The 25,751-nt window shown below is 41.2% G+C and overlaps 1 protein-coding gene across 2 annotated transcripts in view; it reads right to left on the reverse strand.

Annotated features, from left to right (window-relative positions):
- ccser2a (coiled-coil serine-rich protein 2a) overlaps positions 1 to 25,751 on the reverse strand; it is a 48,556-nt gene that overhangs the window by 10,048 nt on the left and 12,757 nt on the right. The window contains exons 3-10 of one of the 2 annotated variants that reach the window (XM_068719918.1): positions 25,510 to 25,721; positions 15,354 to 15,447; positions 12,006 to 12,114; positions 11,702 to 11,882; positions 9,941 to 10,006; positions 9,673 to 9,795; positions 6,462 to 6,596; positions 346 to 430 (exon numbers count right to left, since the gene is read on the reverse strand). In XM_068719918.1, the coding sequence (XP_068576019.1) occupies positions 346 to 430; positions 6,462 to 6,596; positions 9,673 to 9,795; positions 9,941 to 10,006; positions 11,702 to 11,882; positions 12,006 to 12,114; positions 15,354 to 15,447; positions 25,510 to 25,721 (1,005 nt within the window). The remainder of the gene's footprint in view (positions 1 to 345; positions 431 to 6,461; positions 6,597 to 9,672; positions 9,796 to 9,940; positions 10,007 to 11,701; positions 11,883 to 12,005; positions 12,115 to 15,353; positions 15,448 to 25,509; positions 25,722 to 25,751) is intronic. The other variant, XM_068719917.1, reaches the window with a different exon arrangement.

Genomic DNA, 25,751 nt, shown 5'->3' on the forward strand with positions numbered 1-25,751 from the left:
TTCTGACTACACAGTTCAAGGGGAACTGGAGCTATAAATGGGCAGCACAGGGGAAAAAACACCAGACAATTAATTGGTAAGAGGTCAATAAGTCAGACTGTGTTTAGGAAAACTAACAAGGACAACTTTGCATGTTACTAATTTGTTTCAAATTAATCTAAAAAGAGACATACAGGACAAACCATCCTGTTATTGCGCAATGGAAAACAAGCTGCAAAGGTACAAAGATATTTCAGTAGTACTGGGGGCTTTAATTGGAGATAAAGTCAGGCTATTTACAGACCTATGGATATGTTGTGTTATGAAAAGATGGAGAAGAGGCTGCAAAGGATGTTAGTGACTCACTCTGTCTGCGCTGGGGCATGCTGGTACGGGTCAAGCCCTGGTGCTGTGCCTGCCACGGGGACAGCAATGGGGTGGGCAGCGCACCCTACACAGAGAGAAAGACAAAGGACAAGAGGCATATAACGTACCAGAACACACACACACACACACACACACACACACACACACACACACACACACACACACACACACACACACACACACACACACACACACACACACACACTCCCACACACAGAAGCATGTCAACACAGAAAACACACACTCACAGTTAATGAGTATGGCCTAATTTACACACAAACAAACAGATTTGCACACACACTGTACCGACACAGAGACTCAAACACCACGTCAGTGTTAAATCCATCCAACGCCTTTGCTGCAAAGTTCTTAAATTAAAAAAATACAAATAAAAACTACATTTCCGTTTTAGTGTTAATGAGTGTTAGTGTTAGCATCAAGTCTCCCTCTTTCCTTTACCCTTAAGTAGCTTTCTTTGTTGGAAAAGTACTCTTATCCCAAACTGTCTAACAGTATCATACAGTAAACTGCAAAGATTAGGCATCTGCTTGATCCAACTGTTCACTGAAGCAACACACATACAGGATACATTAGTGAAATATTCAACCCAGGATCCATTTGTTTTATGGCAGCACTATTCCTTCAAATGAAGGTAATTCGGTACCCATTTGCCCACAATTGAGTCCTATTTGGCGTCTATGGACACTTTGGGATCTCTACTAGAATTCAAAATAAAATGATGTGATTTGAACAATGTTCGGCGGCACACCGACTTCAAACCACAAATGTATTTCAATGGACAACATTTTGGTCCCAGTCTTCATTTCTGTCAAAATGTGCATAAATGTTCAACACACACACACACACACACACACACACACACACACACACAGTACTGTAAACACTTACGTTCTCCACCACATCACATTTTTAATCTACTGTTAATAGGAACTTGTTTTGTGTCCAAACACAAACATGACAATGAAGCAAATCATTGCTCTCCACACCCTTTGTCACTATAATGCTATAATGTGTGCATTTGCTCAAACCCAGGAGATTATCTTATCACATTGTTTGACACATTCTACTCATCGTCCAATAAAACAGTCGCTACCCGGAGACTTCCAATAGTCTTTATGTTGTTTCTCCCCGGGCCACCCTGAAAACCATTTTCTTCCTCCTACTGTGTCATTGTTTATCCATAAATATAGTCAAATCCATTAAAAACCATCCCCAGTGCCAAGGCTACAAATCCATTGAAGAAGAGCACTCCATCTTAGGCAGTGCAAAAAACAAGGTGACACTGGAAAGGACAACTTTTCCACCCATCACTTTGAAAATTGATAGGATAAGTTTTATAAGCTGGGAAAGGAAGTGGGGGTTCATAAAGATGTGATGCCATCACTAGTTGTGAATTTGATGTATGATACTTTTCAGATTCTCTTTACATCAGTCTTGGGTTAAGATGATCTGCAAGGATGATAAGTTTACACTCAGAGTATAATTAGTCACAGAAGTCCAACAATCTAATCTAACTGAGGCGCAATGTGACAGCTGAAAACATTGAACGTGTGGTTCATTGTGAATGTTTTACATAAATGATATATGTCAGACCATTTGCCGTCTATCTGGTCAACTATCTGCATTTGTCACATTTACTTTTTGTTGTCTGAACATTTTGTTGAAAGCAGCATGTGTATATCTGTGCACGAACGAAAACAAGCCCTTTTATTGATAGCAAATCTCCAGGTTAAGCAAATCAAAGACCCCTGGACCCCATCAGGAGAGGCAAAGTGAAGGGGAAGCATAGCCATCACGTTAAGTGGACAGACGGACTAAAACCTTATCACGTCTTTCCTCTGCTGTGGAGAGGGCCGCTGCTCAAACAGGACTCTATTATAGAAAAGAGGAGCACGGAATCTGTCAGAGGGAAGAAGGAACAGATAGAGAGAGATAAAAGACAAAGAGGGGAAAGCAGCAACTTCCCAGCAGGTCCAGCCCAAGCTATTTCAGAGCCCCCCTAGTGCGTCTACTAGAGGGGGAGGAATGGGTTGCCCTGATCTGTTCTCGTCCATGTCCTTCGTTGAACACCAACAACTGCTTCAGCGGGAGATCTTGGCAGAAGCCTCCCGTCGAGGCTTTATTTGCAGGGAGAAAAACCTTAGGCGATGAGAACAAGACGGTATGTTGGAGGGCTCTAGAACGTGTCTGACAGTGTCTGGCAGCGTTATTAGACCTCGGTAGCAGTGAAGCCTGTCAATTTCTCAGTTTTCCATATCTGTGAAGACTCTCCAATGAAGGGCTGACAAGGAGCTTTACAAGGACAGGGAGACAGCAAATGTGAAAATAGGAAAGTTTTTCATATTCCATCCATTTCATCAAAAAACTTCTCTCATTTCTCTCCCACCAGTACAGAGACCCTGGGTTTGATGCCTGGTGGTAGTTCCAGCTCCTTCCAATGAACACAACTCTTCACAAGTGGAAAAACAAGGCCAGGGTTCTCGTCCGTGTTGCTGCACTCACAACTCCTTCTGGTTGGTTGGTTAGTCTTGTTTTACCAACATAAATAACTATCACATCAGTTATGGTCGTAGTAGTCTGTTCACTAGAGGCCCCTCTCATAGTGGTTTGTTAAGCTACTTTGTCTGTGCAGAGTCCCAAAGCAAAACTTTGTGAAGTAGGATAAGAATTTAAAAGTCAAAAGTTATTCTTTGTGATCCTACAACCTTTTCATCAAATAACAACAGTATTTAGAGGACTCCATGATGCTAATCCTCTAATCCACTTCTGGCAATTAAATCCTCACCTGTCCGAGATGACTCCGCTGTGCATTGTGTGTTAATGAGCGTGCATGTGTGATGGTGTGTCTGTAATGTGAGGGGGCAGACGGAGGGAGTGTGGGTGAAGAGGTAATGTCAGGATCTGAGAGGCGAAAACTTGTTCTTTCAACCTATACAGCTTAACACTGATCACTAAGCTTGTTCAAATCCCCCTGCCTCTCCCTTCCCTGTCTTCCCTCTGTCTCTCTGTCTCTCTCTCTCTGACAGCAAATTGATCTAATTACAACTGAGCTAAAAAGTAGAGAGGTAACGTCAAAGGAAGGATGACAGAGACCAAAATACAGGGAGAATCACTGAAGCAAGACAGAGAGAAAGAAAACAGACAGAGAGCTGGAGTGATAAAAACACGAAGAAGAGGTGAATTGAAGGAAGTTTAAAAAGGCAGAGAGGGAGTAGGAGGATAGCTGTAATTATCTTCTCTGTCTGCCACTGATGAAACATTGCCTATTGTGTTGCCATTGTTTCACTGCTGCAGCTCATCTGCGTGTTTGTTTATCTGGGTTATTAACAAGGTCGGCTCCCTGGTCCTCAGTCTGCTGAACCCATTGTTCAGTCACACTGAGTGAGTGTGCCCCGCACTCGAGTACAAGAGATACACCCCCCCCCACACACGCACACACACACACACACACACACACACACACACACTTTTCTATTGTTCTACATCTGAAATTATTAAAAATACTGCTCATGTTTTATTTAATGTGAAAAGCAGAGGAGGCGAAGAAAACATTACTGCTGCTATGATTGCTCCGGGGAGATATTCAAGAAGGTTATTTTTCCACAAATGGCATTTGAGTAGTTTCCAGTTCCACACTACATGTGCGTCTTGCTGTGACACGCGTGTCCACTGTTTCTGCGCGTGTTGTATATTGACAGACATGTACTCATATGTACTCACGCCATATTGTGAGACTTTTTTCTTCTTCTTTTCTTGAGTATGCTTTTGGACTCAAAATTGGATTGTAAGGAGATTAAAATGGGGAGCTGCGGGAGCTCGTGCCCAAAGCAGTTGGTTAGGATGTGTTGCCAAAGCCTTCCTACAGATTGAGAAGAAGTGAGGAGATGAGTTCATCACAAACAGTGAAATTGTTTAAAGCAGTCGACTGAGCAACAGCCCACAATGTTTTGGTTCCAGAACAGAAATTATGGGAATGAATGGCTCTAGAAGAGAATATATCTACTGCTTGAATAATGAACTATAACAGTAAAGCCCTTAAATAGTCCAAGGGTCATAGACCACGACCATACTCTACTGTTATACTCTGAATCTGAGCTAAAAGCACCGCGAGATTTCTCCTGAATCCATGTTCAAGTTGCAGGAAAGACTCTAGACCTCCCAGTAGCACACATTAGCCTGTGGGCTACTGATAAGCCAACTAGATATCAGAATTAAAGCTATAAAAAGATTATAGCTGCTGGCCTTTGACATCAAAACTATTCTGGGCCGATCCTTTCAGCTTAGCAATCAAAAAATACTATCGCAGGGCAAGAGCTACTCCAGCGCTATGATGAAGCAGCACTTTAAATGTCAGAGGAGCCGAAAATCAACAGGAAACGGCCTTTCAGAGAGCAAGAGGAAAAAACAATAAAGATGACAGCAGATTATGAACGTGTGTGTGTGTGTGTGTGTGTGTGTGTGTGTGTGTGTGTGTGTGTGTGTTTTGGAGGAGAAGTAGTAGAAAAGTGAAATACAGACTCAATGAATGTGCAAGTGGGGAAAAAGAAAATAATATTTGTATAACAAATGGCAAAGGTTAGAAAGAGAATAGCTCGATAGACAGATTTAGAAAAAGACATTGAAGGATGGTGTGAAAAACACGAGGTGAAAGCAGAGCATTGTTTGAGGAACACTGTGAACCCGGGCTTGCTGTAGGTGCTAAACCATGTCATTGCGATACCAAAAGCTTTGATTCAATATAAAAGTAGGAATAACAGAGAGAGAAACATCCCTTTCGCACTGTTATTTGTTTACTCTTTCGTTCCCTTTTCTTGTTACCCTGTCAAAAATCTCAGAGCTAACCTTTCAGAGCAATCGCGTGCTCTGAAAAGTAAAATGCCACTAACATAATGTGTTTGTCCCCACAGCGCTGCAAAGCAAATAGTCTCCACTCTGGTGATGACAAGGTAACTTAAATTGAAGATGGTTGCAAAACACAACACAACACATCAAAAGAAGTTGACAGAATAGAGAGAAAAATCTCAACTGTGTTGTTTTTATGCGTTACTATACACCGAGCGCTCCAGGTCACAGGTAGATGTTCCCACGGAGACGCTTCCCGTCGAGCACAACTAGCCCTGCTTTGATGGTTGCCATAGCAACTGTTAAACCATAATGCTCTTGTGGTAAGCAGGGACCTACTGTAGTTAGTGAGCTTTATTTATTTCCTTTATTTATTTCCTCTGAAGCTCATGTGTACCCCAATAAAATATGCTTTCGACAAATAATTTTTCGCCGGGCCTCATTTCTATAATTTATTATATCTTATCTTTAGGTGTGTGTGTGTGTGTGTGTGTGTGTGTGTGTGTGTGTGTGTGTGTGTGTGTGTGTGTGTGTGTGTGTGTGTGCGCGCATCATACACTGAGGGATGAGAGCAGGTCAATTAGGAGAGTGTTTACTAGGCATCCTCCCTGTGACACTCCTGCTATTGAATCAATACTTGGCTGCCACACAGCATGCTAGTGTGGCATGGTAATGGACAAGTTGAACACATACAGTATCTATCCATCTTCTACCTCTGTCTGTCTGTCTGTCTGTCTGTCTGTCTGTCTGTCTGTCTGTCTGTCTGTCTGTCTGTCTGTCTGTCTGTCTCTCTCTCTCCATGAATCCCTCTCCCTATTCCTCCCACCCTCCAACTGTTCCTGTCCTCTCTCTCAGTCACTTGAACATTAACACCAGCCTCACAACTCCCTGTTAAGTGTGAGATCTGGGTATTAGAGTGTGAGACAGTCCCACTGACAACCCAGTAAACTGTATTCCATAGAGTGGACATGATGTAGTCATTGAACAATTCAGACACGGCTGAGTGAGGCCGCAAATGAACGGGAAACTGACTGAGGGACCAATGTGAGTGTTAAACAGAGATAGGCTCCGCTGAACCAGGCAAGTGCTTGTATCTAATAACGTCTTGGTAGCTGTTGAAATGTGGTGAAACACACATATTATTCTGAACCAGTGTCAAGATTCAAGAAATCCTGTTCAACTTTGAGCACTTTAAGAGAGCCGTTATGGGCTCTGTGAGTGTTTGGACTCACAGCTTGGCTTGGTGGTCTCCAGTAGGTCTGGGTGGCCTTGTCATAGTGATGCTGCGTCCGTTTGTCCATCTGTCGTAGTGAAGAGGGAGCCCTCTGGTGGTGGCACTGACACCTCACCGGCCATCCTTGAGCAGGCTGAGGGGGCAAGAATGAATCAATCAATAAAAGAAAGCGTAGATTGTTGTAATAAGTATCTCGGCCATGTTTTCCTACTTCCACAGTCATGCTGGCAATAAGCTTGACACTCTGCAGAGCAGTCAAATAACAGTGCAATTAATCGTTTGAATCATAAATGGCTTGAGAAAATACTTTAAAAGATGTCTGCTTAGTTTAAAGAGCATGAATTTTTTTTTTTTTATTGTTGGGTTTTATATCTCGCATTTGGCATTACCAGTTGTCTAAATGTACAACTTAAGCAGAAAACACAGCAGGTTGTAAATTATCAGATATAATGACATGAAATTTATTATTTTCTTCACGTAGCTGCTTTTAAATTCACAAATAAAACTGATGGCATTTTTAAAAGATCAATGCATATTACCAGGCTGCAGCAATGAAATGTCATCCTGTATCTCCACGGATAAAAGGGGGGCATGATGGCAAATCATCAGTAAAAATCAAGCCCAGGTTGTTAAATGGTTAAAGGTCTTGCAGTAAATTAAACTCGTTGATATTTACTTGAAGCACAGGAAAATTACCTCCTTTTTCATTTGGTAAAACCACTATGACTAACTGATGTGAGTAATACATGTGACGTACGAGCCTTTACTATTAGCGGTTAACTCAATCCAATATAGGAATAAACGACAGAGCAACTAATGAGGTGTGTTAAATCATTTTGTAACCATTTCTGAATCTCATATTCTTTCTTATGCGTGAATAAATAGCAGACCAACTTGTGCTCGGCTGCAAAGTATACGGCAGAATCTGACAGAAATTGCTCCTTTTTTGCCAGCTTTGGTGAAAACTTCAATGCAGCTCAAACCAGAAGAGCGCATTATCATGAGCAGCCTGCCTCAACAGCGGCGGAAGCTGAGAAATCAGTTTTCTGTCTGTGATAGCTCCACACCTCTCTCTCCCATTATTTAATTTTCTCTCCTCTCAGTCCTCCACACACACACACACACACACACACACACACACACACACACACGACTAGTCTGTTGGAGTATACTCCAACAGACTTTCTCCCAGCCACACACAGCTACTCTATTGTTTTCTTATTACTCCGTTATGTTCAATTCAGTTAACTGTTCCTTCTCTTCAGTCTCTCAGCAGTTTCTCTCTGTAACACTTCGCCTCCCCTCCGTATACCTGACTCTTAACCAACTGTAACATCATCTCTCAACCAATTTTAAGGAAGCGCAGCAAGTCTGGAAGCCTTCGACATTCTAACTCTAGATATCGTATGAATTAAAATGACTGGCAATTTTCTCAGGCTCTGAACCAGTGTCGCTCTAATTGGTATTTCCTCACGAAGTATTCAGGGTTCATCAGCCCATTAAACAGATCCGAGCCTGATGTGTTTGTTTTATTGGCTTCCTCGTTGTTCAAACCTGTCCTGCAGGGACATCAGAGGAAATGAGAACACAAACCATCTTCAGCATTCCTCTAACCTAGCACCCGGATTGCCCACATGGTGCTTCCAAGACAGAGTCAGCAGAGTAAATATGTTTTCCTCTTATCTTCCTTTACCCCCCCCAACATGCTCAGCCTCTACACTCATTAATGTCTGGCAGAGATCTGAAAATATATCCCAGCTTTTTCCTTTCTCTCTTTGCTTATTGTGCGTGAGGTTGCCACAATATTGTGCTCGTCTGAAGACATTGCTGTGGGTGGGTGCTGATTCTAATTGGAGAGATAGTATGCGGCAGGGAGGCTGGAGGACAGGCCTTGCTTTGACATTTTGGTATTTCTCGATACGGCAGGGATTCGAATAATGTCAGCGAAGCATACGGTTGTTTGACTAACAATCGAGCCTGGTCAAGACACTAATGAATGTTAGAGAGTGGAGACGGAGGCAGCTAAAAGCGAACAGAATGGAGGTTATTGGTAGGCATTCGCAACCGAGCAAGGACACGCACTAGAATGCACTTGTGAGTGCAGAACTGAACTCCCACCTGAGATGAAGGGCACTACAGTATGTCTTCAGTGACAACAAGAAATCTGAATGGTGACCCTGTACATGTAACACATGCCTTCCACACTGTGTGCTTTTATCAGTCCCTCTCTGACAGATTAAAGTTTATAGAATTTGTTCTCCTATCCTTGTTTGCTCTACTCCTTCTTATCACGCTCTGTCTTTATAAAAAATCGGATAAATCAGGTATTGGGGTAAACAAAAGATAATGGAAGGCTGTGCACAGGCATGCTTAACCATCTCAGATCTGTAAGAGAATTGGTGTCACGGCAGTGAACTCCCAGAAGAGAAGATGCATGTTTGCAGCACATGACGGCTACATGAAAGCAATCAGCAAACATGAGCACAGGAGCCATTACAGGGCTGTTTGTATGTGACCGAGGATCACACGTCTAGATCCTGGAATACACGACTCAAGATGAACCTGCATTGATATTCTATGTGTGATCACCTGACAGTGTATGAGCCTCACCATGCTGTAGTTGTGATTCATAGATACTTCAAGTAGAAACCCCTTCACAACAGCAAAAATGAAGTCCAAACCACACACACAATATTGATATACTGCATGTTTCCAATTAATCTATCTAACGTTGTCATTCAGTTTCTCCATATTGTTCTGTCTGCCCATTATGTACATTAAAAACAATAATTACATGCTCTTCCTTCCTCCTAAGGATAGAAGCCGTCAACTCTTGACCTTTGAGGTCAGTTTCTAATTTGCACAAGCTGTCAATCCTCTCAGCGTTGATCTTGCGTCTGTCTCTAACAACAGATATCATCGGCAGAAATAACTCACATACTGCACATGAAAAGATCAACCGTCTAGTGTCAATCCTGCAACAATAAAAAAGATCTGCACACTGTGCTCATCGCTCCCAGCAAATAATTTGTAGAGCGACATTTCGATCTAACTTATCTTTGTCAGGCATTGTCAGATCTATTTGCTGGAAGCTATCACCACAGTGTGCAGATCTTTTGTCAGACGCTTGCCTTCAGTTTGTTTTATATTAGTATACAGTCCCCTTTTCATACTTTTCACGTGTAACAGTCCTGCTCACACCAACTCACCATTTGTTCCCGCTGATGTTGTTGCTGTAGCTGTTGACACTGCAATGTGAGCTGAGCAATGGTTTTGTCTCGACTCCTCAGCTCCTCTCTGAGCAACTGCACTTCCTTAATCAGCTCCTCCGACTGAAAACACAGACACACATACAGTAAACTGCAGTGGTAGCGAACTACCTCAGTAAGAAGCTGGGGGAAAATAAAGAATATATATTATTTTGATACAGCATCTCAAATCAATCACCGCTATAAACCTAAGATGACGTTTCTTTACCTGTGATGTAGCGGTATTGTCTTCAACCTCTTCAGGAACATCTGCTGGAGATTCGGTATCCTCGAGCTAGAAACACACACACACACACACACACACACACACACACACACACACACACACACACACACACACACACACACACACACACACACACACACACACACACACACACACACACACACACACACACACACACACACACACACACACACACACAGAGAGTACACGGTGAGCTGGATCAATGACAATTGCCTTGAGGCATGCCTCGAGAGCAATATTTTGCTACAGTGGAAGAACTTTACTCTTAAGCATATATGCTCTGCTGACCCTGAACTGTCAGCCACCAGTGTAAAACACCTGAGGCAGAGCCGAGTGTTGCTGTAAACTTTCAATACATTTATTTCACGGAATACAAAAAAAAAAGTTTGTATGCAGTATTTTTGTTTTCCAAAGCAGATCCACACTTCATCTCATTCAGTCAACTTCCTGAAATATAAATTGTATTTCAACACTACATTCCACCTCATTATTCAGGTCAGGAACATTCATTTAGTTACATCTAGCAGTTCTATATAACTGACTGTAAAGCAAAGATCAATTAGGATTCAGCAAAGCTGGAGGCTCATTTTAAGAACAGATTTACTAATGGGGCGACGGACATATTTTCCCTCTTGAGGCTATACGGCCAACGCGTTTGACTAATTGCAGAGAGCACAATGCATTTGCGACATTTGATTTAAATGTGACATTTATGTTGTAGAGGGTAAATTGAGTCGAGGCATTCAAGAGAATTTCCTTTTACTCAGTATGCAGAGTGATCTGTGCATTTTCAGCGATGGCGTTGTGTGCTTTGTAGGAGTGTGAGTTTTGTGTTCAGCTCAAATGGAAGAGCACATTTCTGTAGCTGACATCTTTTTTTTGTTCTCTCCTCTCCTCTCCTTCCCTGTCACCCTCTATTCTTCCCATTAAATGGAATTCTCAGACTGACAGAAAAAGATCTATTAAGTTAACAGTTTCACACAAGCACAGATATATACATTTATATGCATACACGCACGCTAATATGCGAACATGAAATCACAAATGCGCACAAATCACACAATGTGCATTTAAAGAGAAGGAGGCCCAGACCATCTGATATCTTGAAAAAAATACTGACAGCACAAAACCGTCTCTTTACCTAAAACATCTTTCTTTGTTTAAATACAGGGCAGCAGCACTGTGTGATGACATTACTCATTAAACCGATGTAATTAAACATTCAAAAACATTTAAATACTTCATGTGGAACCACATTAAGAATAAAACTAGCTCTGCTCAGTTTTGTCAGAAAATAATTCTCATGTTGCTGATGCTGAACACCTGAGCACAAAGATGCAGTATACTCCTAATAAGAGAATTATTATATCTAACAGTCTAGCAAACTAATACAAAGCTGCATTTAATAGACAAAACAGTAGCTGAAATCAAACCTAAAATCCAGAGAGTTTACAATACTACAACTAATTATAAGACCAAAATAAAAGCCTGGGGTAGGCAACAAGATCTGTATGTTATTTGAGGGTGATGCAACAGCATTAGAACGACGACAAACACAAGAGTCAGAGAGTTTCAAGGTCCACGGTTGAGCCTTTGTATGTGTATGTGTTGCCGTCCTGCAGAACCTGCATTCATATGTGTCACTGTGCACGTTTTGGTACGTGTAAGTGCACATGTTTGTGTTCATTCATCGTTTAGCATTCAACTGTGGGTCAAACAAACCTGTAGTAATGTTTTGAGCCTGAGCAGCTGATTCTTGAGCGAGCTGCAGTCCTGAGTCATGTGCTTGAGTGTGAGTTCATCCAGCATTGACTTGTAGCCACTCTGCCTGCCTTCAGATGGGACCGGCCGTGAAGAGATCCTTGAAGCCTTGAGAGCGTCGTAGTGCTGGACGACATGGGCCCTGAGAAAGAGACAAAAAGAGAGACACAGTCACAGAGAGTCAGGCAGACAGAAGAACAGAAAGACGTTTCTACTTTTTACTTCTTATCTGGCCACATGTATTAATCTTTCAGGCCTTCACAACCTGCTATCATTGTAGAAGTGATCAGGTCCACTCCAGCGATGATGCCTACGCCGCTGGCCCTGCCGACCGGCCCTCTCTGAGCGCTCAAAGTGGGACATCCTGTCAGCGTCTATATGGGAAGAATTTAGCGTAGAGTTAGCCAGAGTAAAGAAACCTGTGCATGTCTGAGACAGAGAGGATGCAAGTGTGAGATAAAAGATCATACAAAAAGCAGTGTTTGGGGTATGCTGTAGATGCAGTATAGACGCAAAGTTTAAGAAAATCTCTTCCGTTTCTGCTCTTATTTGTTGAAATGGTACATGTTTGTGGTAAAAGACAAGCAGTATTCTGTAAAAGATAGAATTTGTTTTTCTCCATTTTCCTCAGACAGTTTCTGTCTATTACTACCACTACACACAGGTACACACACACAAACACAAAATGCAAGACTGCGAGTCCGTTTTTCATATCTTATGGTGATGATTGCTGCTGTGTATATCTCAGATACTCTATTCTAGAATATCTGCATATAAATCATGATCTGATCCACCTCATTCTCGTTTTTCTCTCAACTGTCGCACAAACGGTGACAGGCCATTTCATTTTCCAGAAGGTAAAAGGACACAGTATTTGGTGACACTCAATAGCACATAGCTGTGAAATGAACTGTGACCACAACAAAATTGACAACTAACAGAGCGTGACCCCGAGGAAATCAAAAGGACCCTTGACTTTCTATATTCTAGTCTTTTGACTGAGAGGAAGGAAGGAAAAGAAAAAGAGAGATAAAGAAATATTGGAAGATTGAAAGACCCAATTCAAGTACTGCAGCAGCGGTGGTTAAAATACTTTACCCTGAGTGTCACCACATAGCACAGGAGTGGACCTTCTGCTTTATAACGGTTACATTCCAGGAAAATTCGGGACTCCAATAACCCTTTTTCAGCTCAGAAATAGTCCACTAAAAAGTCAAGTTGGGGGGGGAAAAAATCCACAAAGGCAGAGAAACTAAGAAAGAGAGTGGAGAGAAATTACTCCTTGTCCAGTCAGTTGGTGAGCAGTTAAAGGGCCAGAGAGGGAAAATCAACTCTGCTCCCACCCTGCCTGCTTCTGTCTTTGTTGACAGCCTTGTTTTTCTGGGAACTCCCTAGGAACTGGAGCTGGGGAGAAATGACTGTGGTGGTGGTGGTGGTGAGGGAGCAGCCAAGGTGACTGGTTTGTGTCCAAGCTAGAAAGTCAGCAGCATAGGCAGGCAAGGGAAAGAAGCTGGGGCCTCTCTCCTGTCACGGGACCTGACGACTGGAGGAAAATATGACATGAGGCCTCTTCTCCTCTTCCCCTCTTCCTGTTCTGTGGCAGAGTCAGGGTGTCTCTGGAAGGGAGGGACCACCCTTCCCTCTCCCGTGTCTCAGGGCCTGCCCTGTGGGCCGGGTCTAACTGGACTCTTCAACCCGTCTTGCTTTCACTCTGACTCTCATAACACTAGCTCTGGCCATGACATAGAGCGCTATTAATACGGCGGCTTCCCGAAAAGGAGTAGGAAGGGATGACACTCCAACTCACACTGGAGGGAACACTTCTCTCTCTCTCTCTCTCTCTCTCTCTCTCTCTCTCTCTCTCTCTCTCTCTCTCTCTCTCTCTCTCTCTCTCTCTCTCTCTCTCTCTCTCTCTCTCTCTCTCTCTCTCTCTCTCTCTCTCTCTCTCTCTCTCTCTCTCTCTCTCTCTCTCTCTCTCTCTCTTCTTCTTCTTCTCTCAAAAACAAGGAGAGCACTGTTTAAAGACTAAAGAATGACATCAGGGTTGTAAAGCTGCCTCAGTAATGTATAGCCAGTTGAAAGTTTATTAGGCGCACCTAGCTAAAACAAATGCAGTGTAATACAACAGGCCTGCAAAAGATCCTACCAAAGTGAAGACTATAATGTTCAGTTTCTGTTGAAGCTGTTTTAGAGAAGTAATAATCTAACTTTATGGTCATTTTGTAGGATGTAGTTAATATCACTGAGGGTAGACTGAATATTAGAAATGCCTCTCAGTGCAACAGAATGCAATTCAACAGCTCAACCATCAACAACCTCCAATATGACCATAAAGTTAAATCAACACCTCTAAAACACTTTCAACTAAAGCTGAACGTAAGGGACTTGATAAATGTGGAATTTACTGCAGAGCTGTTGCAGTGGACTGCATTTCAAAGTGTACCTAATAAACCGGCCTCTGTGTGGGTGTATGTGCATGTGTGCATGTGATTGTGCCCATCCATATATAAATAAATAGTAAATACCCTTTGCATTAGTCAGTAATTCAACGTGTGCATTAAACGTATTATCCAATATAATGCTGGCTTCAAGACTGACAAGAAAAACTTCACTTCCTATAATTCATTATGGCTCATGACAAATTACATTCATTTTCCTCTCCCTTCTTACTCTCATGTTTGTGACACACACACACACACACACACACACACACACACTATCCAATGAATACATAACGCTGTAAACACTATTATTATGTGTTAATAATCTGACTTGAGTACCTTTAACACCTACAAAGACGCTATTTTACTCTGCTATTGAGATAATTGATTATATTTACAAAATAGAAAACTCCAAGGCTGAGATAGATAATATGGTATCAAGATGGGAGGGGGTGGTGTTATGTGGAATAGAGAGCTATTAAACCAATCATGTAAACACCATACTGCCGTTGTCAAGGCAATCAAATGTGAAGTATGCTCCCACTAAGCCTATATATGTACCGTGAAGGGGCTGGTACCATACCCAAGTGTGTGTGCATCTGTTCATATGAACACAGCCAGACAGCTGACTGAACACTGCTCCAAGTCAGCTGCCTATCTTTCATTAAAGGCCAGTTGTGTGGCAGTGGTGGAGCTGTAATTAAATAACTCTTCAGCAACCAAATTTTAAAAGAGTAACGGCACACAATAGACAGCAAGGTGTCCAATAAAAGATTTTTAAATGGATGTAGCAGAGGTAACTATTCACCCCCGGCAATGCGGGATTCAATTTATTCCAGCCATTATGTGCCATAAAAGGATATTGCTGGAAATAGAATGCTAAGACCTTGGTAATGCATTAATTTACAACTATGATCGGAACAGTTCTGCTAGAGGTTTCCACTTATAAGAAAATAGAGGAAAACATCCTGCCAATGAGACTGAAGCATTGGTATTGGCCATAGAATAACCTCACGGATCTAAATCCTGTGTAGGAGATGTGCAATATGTGTGTGTGTGTGTGTGTGTGTGTGTGTGTGTGTGTGTGTGTGTGTGTGTGTGTGTGTGTGTGTGTGTGTGTGTGTGTGTGTGTGTGTGTGTGTGTGTGTGTGTGTGTGTGTGTGTGCACTGACCATGCAAGCCATCCTCTGGGAGGTCCACATCAAGCATGAGGTCATCATCGTCCAAGTCTCCACTTCCTGGAGGTTCCAGGTTGTTCAGGATATCCTGAGAACCACAAAATGATCATGTAACAATCACTTCAATGTAAGGCATTAGATAACATTATGGGTGCATTATTGGCACATTATGGGTGCATTAGAGTCATTATATAATTTTTGCCTCTGGGCAAAAAAGGGTTTTTGTGCTGTAAAACTAACTGCTGGGATATAAATATCTAGACCCCAAGGGCCAGACTCATGGTTCAGAAACAAAACAAAAAAAAAAAACACATAATGCACAAATGCGTGAAAAAAATAAATAAAGCCTTTTCCTGCGAATAGTAAAGCTTTGCGAGCACATTTTTGAGTCATACACTATTTTGAAATTGTGTGTATCCACATAAACCTTATTCCAAAATCATACAATTAGCCAGAAATGGATGTTCGCATAAATCTGGTTTTGACATAAACCAGGAACCTTCTGAGCTTTCCATCGTTACTAAATTTAAGCACACAGAGGTTTAATTGCTGCTGTGATATGCAGCACTCTTTTCATTCATAACTGTGAGAATTAGGTGGCTATGCAAATGAACAGTGTTTGGACACAAGAGCAGGAACGCCGACACAAAGTAACGTAATCTCATTATTTCATAAAAAGAAAGCCATGATGAACTTTTGCGTTTATTATGCATGGTGTTTTTAAATTGCATTAATATGCATTTTCATTCCCTGTAATTTGTCAATTTTGTCATTAACAATAACAATTTATGAAGGGCTGTAAATTACATTTTTCTCTGATCCCGTTTCACATGATTCTGTCTCTCCAAAAGCTCAGATTATCCCATACATCAGCCAATAACAGGACAGACTTCTGGAAAATATCACTCAATTGTGAATGATAATACAGAACACTTTGAAAAGCCAACAAAAACATCTCATTGCAGCCTCAGAATATGCAGTTAGTCTAACTGCAGCGCTGCCGTCTACCGAATAATTCAAAGCATACCCAAAAGCAAAGGACTGAATCAATAGTTCAAAGCTTTATTTTTCAAGGCAATTTTGTGCTTCATGAAACTAAATTGACAGGGCTTTGACTAAAAAGACACAAGCATAAAATTACTCATTATAGGAAATCTCATGTGTTGCATGATAACTGACTGGTACTCAGTGTTTCAGGCGTAATGAAAAGGAATAATGAAGGGAAAAGAATAAACAACAAACACTTCTGGAGCCATCCAAATACTGTCAACCAAGATGTGGGCGGCGTCTTTGTTGTTTGAAAAATCAACCCGACTCGTCTGTTGTATTCTCTCTCACTTCCTTACCGTCTCTCTTTTCTCCTCCACCCTGTTGCTCTCTGCTCTCTCACCTTATATTCTCTCTTTTTCAGAAACAGCCACTCGCACAGTAAATGTCGGCGACATATTGACTGCAAAATTGCGATCCTGTGATTCAGTAGAGACCTATAAGTATACTCTTTCTCTGCTCCAACCATTTCATCTCTGGATCTTTTCAGTTGTCTGACAGTTCACCTGTTTATAAAGACCCTCTGTACAGTACACACCAGCGGCACAACAGCAGCAAGAGTCCATCCTCAGTGTCTACATGGTTTGACAAAAATCACAGCTCAGTGCAAAATCATACACTTGTGCAAGTGGAAAAACACTCAAACTGAAAAAAGCCTCTAAAAGACTATTATTTCCATCAGATGACAGCAAAACGCATCCATTGTGGACATCTTGTGTATTATTACACATACTTTCACCACAGTTGTCTATACAATTGTGCAAACTTAAAAAAAAAAGACAGTAAATAAATGTAGTGTGATGAATCCCTATTTTCGCAAAAGACAAATTTTGCTCGCAACATATCGCAAAATCGCCTGTATTATGACGACATCATTATGGTGCGAAATGTGTTTTGATAGTATTGTATTGCCAGTTACATTTAAGATTTGGTTCCTATTTTTCATCTTACATTCTGCTCACATACTGTACACACACACGAGTAAATTGTGATGCAATGCCTACTTGCTTGAGGACGCTTCAACACTCCAGCATCATTTACAACTTACACTCCGTCTCCGTCGTGCCTTTCATTGACTGTCTTTGTTGTCATTGACAGAGTGCAGCTCCAGAGGTTTGAGAGCAAACCCCACTACGGAAAAGTTGATTACTAAAATTACAGAACAGCAAATGCTCAGTAGCAATATCCAGTGTGTCCTGTGCATTCACAATATTTCATTCTGACGATGTGTTGCTAAGCAAGATGTTCAATCACTTCCTGCTACAATGACCCTGCACTCTTCCCTCTTCCATGGAGAGTGTAAAAACGATGTTTAATAATGAATTCAAGCTGTGGACCCTTGGATTCGACTGCAAAGACAATATCTGTTATGCGCTGTTATCAAAATGCATCTCAACAGCAGCTTTGAACCAATTAAGTTGTAGATGTTGAGCTTGCTCGCACTAACAGGAATAATGAATCAACTTGTAGGAGTATATGAATTTGACACATGACATGCATATTTTTAGATCCGTCTTGGACGGCTTGTCCAAAAACCCTGCAGCGTGAGCAGCATTCAGAATCGTAACAGCCAAGGGAAGGTCTTCCAACATACTCGGTTTCATGGCACACGCGCTGATCCCACTGCATCAGATGAATCTTCCAACAAACACAGCTGGATCAAACACAGATTAAAACCTTCAAACTCGCTGGGAAAGTTCTGAGGCTGAACTTCTCTTTGACAGTTTGCCCTCTAATGACCCGAGTTGTCTGCACAGCAGATTTGTGGAGCAAATTAAAAGCTCATTACTAGCTACCTTGATTCTACCCGTCGCTTTCTTTGAGTGTATCGTTTCGGGATCTCTGGTAGATGTTTGGCCTTCGTGGGCTGAATATAAATTAGCATCAGGGTACACAATCAGCCAAAAGGAGGCGGCTAATTTTCTGTTCAAACTACTTTTTAAACAAAACAAACTTAAAAATCAATAAGCGCTAAGGAGAAGTGTTTAGACTCTTCACAGATACCTCTGATTTGTCTTCTCTTTTGTCTCACAGGAAGTGAAAAAAACCCCGCTCTTTTTAGCCCAGTACCTTTCTATTAGTCTGTAATGAAATCTCAGTTGAGCTACTCTGTCAGAGACGAGGGCTAGAAATCAACATTTTTTTCCAGGATCATTAGTTTTCCGAAGTTCAAATAGATTGCAAAATAATGTCCTGAAAAATACAGAAATACTAGGTGATTGCTTATGCAGTGTCTTTACGTAGAAGCGGACTGTGTTTAGGGCTGATATGCTCAGCTGCTGTTGTGTGTGTGGTTATGTGTGTGTGTATGCGTGTGTGTGTGTGTGTATACGTCTCCTGTGTGGCATTAGAGCGTCTACTTCACAGAATCATTTCTTATACTCTATGACTTGGGACTCGCTGGTGGTTTTGATGGAGGATATGTCCTCTACCCCGATCATTTCCAGATGTCATTGTAATCCATTTACCCGACTCATTTGCAGCTGTTGAACGAAGACCGATTTCTTACCGTCTGCGGTACTGAATGTTGTGAACGATCGGATTGTTCTGTGGTACGACTGAAGGAATCCTTTGTGAGATGTGAGAAATGTAGGATAATCCAGTACACCCACTGTAAAAGTCTTATTGGTCTTCCAGCGATAATTGGGTGCTTGAGAAATGAATGAGTGGTGGGAGTCTGAATATCCAAAGAATGAATCCAAATTATGGGTTCACAAAGAAAAATACAGAATACCAGGAAATCTTATTATAAATATAAAAAAATATCTATTTTTGTATTGATTCTTGTATCATTCTCTTCCCTTTCAACCTCGTCTAGAATAACGATAGTGATACCGTTTCACAGTAAATAAAAGCCTTCCAAGAGGCAACCTGTATTTAGTATTTTCAATTCCATATCATAAGAGATGCTTTTCAGTTTTACAGCCTGTTGTGACCTTTTGCCTTTAGGGAGAGTGTTTGTGCAGAGGAATACTGAAGTGTTTGAAATGTTTCTTATTTCTATCATGAAAATTGTATACCAACGCTGCCAGTGGGCAAAATGCTACGTCAGTCCCCAGCAAGAGGAATATGACTTTGACACTTGCACTACTGTCTGGTCAAATAAAATGAAAAGAAACAGATCCTTCTGCATTTGGTTATTTGTCCCACTGTATCAGACTCGCATCACACCGTGGCTCCTCTCTACAGTTACACCCCTACTAGAAACATGTTGCTACAAATGGCCATATCCTTTCTATTAACACTGTTTTTCCGATGTGTTATGCGATGCACAGGCAAACTTTCAGAGGGCGAAACAGCAGCGGTGCGGAGGAGGCACACTCGAGTGAAATTGCTTGATGAGTGATGGCAGCTGCAGAACGGAGCTAAAGAGAGTTAGCTAATCCTCAAATCAGTATGTTCTTCCAGTTTGATCTTTTTCACATTTTGTTTGGTGCTCAAGATGTGCGTGTTGTTGATGAAATAACAATGTGCGTACTGTGCTATAGTGTATAAATACACCTTCGACATAAAACAGACTGTCAACACATCCTATTGCACTCAATCCCAAACAAGCAGAAACCTCAGGTGTCTGTGCTGTTTACACATCGCACTGTTTTATGAGATGATCACAGTTTGAATAGGGTTTGTTGTCAAGATGTAGTTACTGTTATTAACAATATAAGTAGTTTCATTTAGCTCTTTATTGCTTTATATTATATACAATTAGTGCTCTGCTCAATTTGACCATAATGATGGATGCATTTTCAATGTGTTTTGTTAAAATTATTTAAGAGCAGATTCCAGGAACTCAATCGACATCCTAGAAAAGGATTTATTTGTAGATCAAGTCCCAAAATAGAGGCATCCGCACTCTCAAATATGTGCAAAAATCTTTTAAGAAAGTGAGCTTTCGGTCAGAGACCTTCTTCAAGGCAACAATAGGTAGCAAGTTAATTTAGCAGTACAAAAAGGTCCGAGGAACATCACTTGATTAGCCTTAATGCAGACAACTTGTGTCAATTAGTTGAACTTGTGTGGCTAAGCTTTAAGGTAATTGTAGTCCTGTGTATGATGGACTACAAGTTAAAGAATATTCACGTCTAAAATGAAACTTTAGTTTGAGATCACGCTCAGAGATGAAGTGTTCTCGTTCATAACATTTAAGCAACAAACAAATGCTGTAAAACATTAGACAGATTCACTGTGTCACGTAGCTGCAAGTAAAATATAGTCAATAATCTGAATACACTTAATCAACCAAATCTTGTCCGTGAAAAGTGGTTCTGCTTTTATGCAAATTATTGCCCTTATCTCTCACGGGGGACCAATAAGAAGCCAATTTAATATATATATATATATATATATATATATATATATATATATATATATATATATACATACATACATACATACACACATACATACATACATGTGGGGGCCAGTTGAGAGACAAAGTTGTTTTAAAAACGCAGCATGGTAATGATCTGTAGGAAAATAATAGTCACGACTGTGGTCGGAAAATACAGGGAATCATAATGGATAATGATAGGAAGTATAGGCTGTAATTTTGGGAATGACTCAGACAGCAGTTGTCACAAGTTGTGTGTGATGGTCTCTATTGAAAGCAATGAATGCTTCTAAACAGGTTCACAAACAACACTGTTTATCTGGAAAGGGCTGCTGCTGTCAATTTAAAATCAAGACAAACAAAAGCAGGTGAGCTATTAAGCCTCATTAATGCAACAGCATAGCCGGTTCACTGGCAGCATGTTCCATACATGGCTAAGCACTCTGCAGACAAAAGGCTTAAGCACCTCACTAATTTAAACACTAATGAATTGACCTGTCTCAACCTGGCAAAAAGACTGAAATTAGAGGCAAAATAAATATATCAGGGATAAGAAGCAGCGGTAACTCTGTGGCTTTGAGGAAGTGAAGGGAGAACTAGAGGATTAGGCTATCCAAGAGCAGAAGGGATACAAACTGACAGAGTTATAAAAAGGCAAAAGGGAAACATTCAGGCATTTTCCATGCAAGGTTTCATGCTGCGTGGAGGGATACTGGGCTGTATCTCAAAGGGAAATGTATTACTTCTAATTACAGAAACTTTACAGTAAAAGTTTGACAAATCCTCAAAGTTACTTATCTGTTTCTGTGTGACCATACAGTTTGAGGTCATGTGAAGATGAAACCGGGTGACGGTAATGTAAAGCAATTTGCAGACTGTTAATGTGTTAGTGTGGTTGATGGAAATCTGGTAGAGATGCGTTGATTGTAGTTATGTTGTATTAAACTTACAAAGGCAAATACAGAGGGGAGACAAAGGCTTAGCTGTATAAAGCAGTCCAATAGCACAACAACCTTCAGACACAGTTTCAAAAGAAATGGAATATCACAGGCTTCACAGAGGTTTTATGTATTGCACAGGTATTGTACTGGACTGCAGTTCACTGCACAGGTGTTGCCATTATTGTGTCCACCCCTATGTAAATACCAGAAAGCACCTATTCCTCCCCATACCCTATGCATCTATGATTGTGTGAATACTTCAAAATACTTCAACCATTTAAATATAAATTGTGCCCAGGTCTTCTGATGCTGTTGCACCGCGTTATAAATTGCACTGAAGCCTGGGAAACATCAACAGTGACTGAGAAGTGGCCCTCTGTTTCACAATGCCAGTTCTTTTTTAAAGCCGGTACTGTACCGAGCTGCACGGTGCATCATGGGAATGTTATTATCAGCTCAGGTAGCCCACTCCTTGATTCTGCACGGAGGCATACGAATGCAGATAGAGCCATATATAGCCAGAAAAATACTGGGACACACAAACCAGGAACACGAGCAGGCACACACACACACACACACACACACACACACACACACACACACACACACACACACACACACACGTCGGGTCGTCTTAAGGATGCACAGCGCCTCCAAGTGGACCGAGCACGCCACTGCAGCACAGCACTAAAACTGCTGGCAGCTGAATATCTCATTCATTCTCTCATACCAACCAACAAACAAACACAGGGAGGGGTTTGCTTACACAAATGCTATAAACAGCAGTTCCAGACTTTAAGAGGGTTTATTGTTCTTTTTGCTTGGAGCCATGATTGACTTTGCCTTTTTGCAAGATTAGAATTGGGCCCAATTACCCTGCATTTATTGTTCTGCAGCATCGAATTCAGAGCAGGAGTAGCTTTTCCTGGCAAACTATATACATTTTATTCAAATTCTACAAAAGAAACGCATTGATACATTGTTTGATGCCCATAGATAACGCAGGATAACCCCCCCCAAAAAAATTACAAATCATTTTGGACACTGCTTTTTGACTATATTCATGCTTTTCTTCTGCTCATTACTCAGGAATATTTACTCAGTGAACAAGGTAGGACTGAGTAACAGTTAGACACACAAACGGATGAAAAAAAAATAGGAGTAAAAGGGGTGGGACAGAGAGCGCTTAGTGCATTTAATTACAGTAAGTGGGCTCATTTACTTTAATCAAATACCTCAGTGAAATATATCAAAGGCCCACTCCCTTTAGAGCTGATCAACAATCAGTCACTACAGTAATTCTCTCCCTTTCTCTGTCAGGTTCTACTCTTTTCCTCTTCAGCTCCCACTCACTCATCAGACCTTTCCCTCCCTTAAAGCAAGGACTAATACTATTCCCTTCTTCTCAGACCAGAGATCAGCGCAACAATTAAAGACTTTTACTTGTTACTTTTCATGCTGCATGTGTTCAGTAAAGCTAATAAAGGTACTTTCACGTTTTGTTTAGAAAGGTTTCAGATAAGCTGCAAAACTGCAGTCATTTGTTTCTCCACAGAATTGTTGGATGTCGTCGCATTGGCCGCAGGGCGTGATGCTACTGATGCAACAACAGTCTCCAGTTACACTCGCAGGAGACACACATCCTCTGGTCAAACACACTAGTAGCCCTGTGGCTGTTTCATTCTGGGAGAATGAAACAGCATTGGATTTGGCTTTACATCTCTCCAATCCTCTCTTTGCACAATTATTTCAATAAGAAAATGACATGATATTATCTAGAATATTGTGTCAATGTACAGTAAAGTATGAAGATTTAGGTGGAGCACATGATGGTGAAATACACAAGCTATGGTCTGAGCTATTGTCTCCAGTCTGCTATTACGGAATGTCTATCACACTTTGCCTTTTCAAAACATCAAACAAGTCTACCCCATGATGGCAGTTCAACTAATCTGCCACACACACACACACACACACACACACACACACCATTTCGTATTGCTTTGGTTGAGAATCCATTATTGTGAGATAAACATGTTACAGTTTCAGTGACTCGGAGCTTGTGTCAACATCACATGGTAAAAAGTAGTAAATACATAAAGCTTATTATATAATTTATAATCCTGCTCATTTCAAGCTCTTTATGCATTCCTGAGATGAGGTGCCATGGTACAGGAATACAGAGAGCCAAAGGGAAGGCCAGCGATGCTATTAACATGCAGTTGGGGGCCAGGTCAGCGGTCCTCTCAGGGAGAAAGAGGCCTTGGCATGAAAACGGCAGCAAGAGTCGGCAGAAACCTCTAGACAGTTTTGCTTTCCTTTTCAGTCTTTGTTCTGCCAGTTTAATCCCTAATTATAGAAGGACGGAGGAATTATTTGTGCTAAAATGCTAAAAGGCCTGTAGCTGTAACCAGGTCTACAAGGACAGTATACATGTGCGCCTGATAATGGCCCCTAAGTATATTAGCTGAACAAAGTCAACCTTCTACTAAATGAGCTTAATGACATAACAATGAAGACCTGCATTACTGTCCACAGCACGTCAAACACTTTGATGGACCAACTTTAAAAAAGTTGAACTTTTTTTTCCATCACAGAGCAAAGAGAAGGATGTTACAATTGCATAATACTGCATATCTATTTTATTTACGGATAAAAATACCTAAAATTCATATGTAATAGGATAATAGTGATACAGCAAGGCATGCAAAGAGACGCTTTATAAAACCCATGGAATTAATTTTGAGTAAAACATATTCATCAGTATGCAGTGTGATTGAGGGTAATCTAGGTTTGGCTCCTGAAGCCAAAAATACGCACATTGTACGCTTGAACTCTTGTATGCAGTGTCCATCAAAAATAATAAGAACTTTATTTATACAGCACCTTAAAAAACAGAGCTTACAAAGTGCTTTGGCAAAGCAAAGCAGGATACAAGGCAATGCAACAACAGAAAGCCAAACAGCGAGGCCAAACAAGAGTATGAGAACACTAAGGTAAAAGATAAAACACTACAATAGGTACAGACAATAAAAAATATCAATCAAATAGATACAAATAAAGTGGAAAGCGCAAAAAAAGACGATAAACGGACGATAAAAAGACAACATCCCATAAAGCAAGTCTATAAAAATGGGTTTTAAGTGATTTAGAAGAGATTACTGATTCTGCAAGCCTTATCTCCCCAGGCTGGTCGTTCCAGAGCAAATAGACCCTGATGGCAAAAGCATAGCCCTTTAGTTTTAAGCCTCAACTTTGGAAAAGCCAGAAGGATCTGAGGTTTGCGAGCTGGCTCGTATCAGGTCAACATTTCTTGCTATGTAGCTTAGGGGCCAGACCCAGAAGTGCTTTAAAAGTGATCAGTGGTATCTTAATATCAATCCTAAAAAGAACAGGGAGCCAATGGAGAGAAGCCAGGATTAAGGTGATGTGATGTCATAAGTTGAAGGAGAGAGAGTGACTTTTGGTTGACACCAGAAAGGAAAAGTTTTTAGCTTTTGTAACCTTATCATCGCTGAACGGTTTTGGATGCTCTCCATCCCTCTTCCTTGGTGAAATATGCTACAGAGCTATCTACCAGAGTGGAGAGCACGGGGAGCTTGTTGGCAGACGTTACAACAAGAGCGCTTACTTTCTTTTTAATATTAACAATTGAGATATAGTTCATTTCAACACCTCACGTCAATTAGTCAAGGCAGTGGCAAGAAGTGGACCCAGTGGCGAAATAGTTTCAAGAAAGACCGGATATTAGGACGGCCAAATTAACAAAGGTTATCCTTTTTTTGTACACATTTATGTCACAATTTAATGAAAGTTGGAATCTAGGACTCACCATGCTGTTGAGTTCTGAATCATCATAGCTGTCACAAGGATGTGTCCCAGGCCCCCCGATGGGCTCAAGACCATCTTCATCCCACATGTAGGTTCCACCAGAGCTGTTGGAGGGAGACAGCTCCACAGACGAAGCCTTAAGGACATCACTCTGCTCTGAGGACAACACCAGTGGTCCCTGGGAGTCCTGCATAGGGCTTTCTTCTTTATGCCCTGCAGAAGATATACAAATGCTGTCCTGAA

Source organism: Cebidichthys violaceus, unplaced genomic scaffold (assembly GCF_023349555.1).
Source record: "Cebidichthys violaceus isolate CVI_PGR_0920_01 unplaced genomic scaffold, fCebVio1.0.p SCAF_10, whole genome shotgun sequence".
Taxonomy (NCBI): Eukaryota; Metazoa; Chordata; class Actinopteri; order Perciformes; family Stichaeidae; genus Cebidichthys; species Cebidichthys violaceus.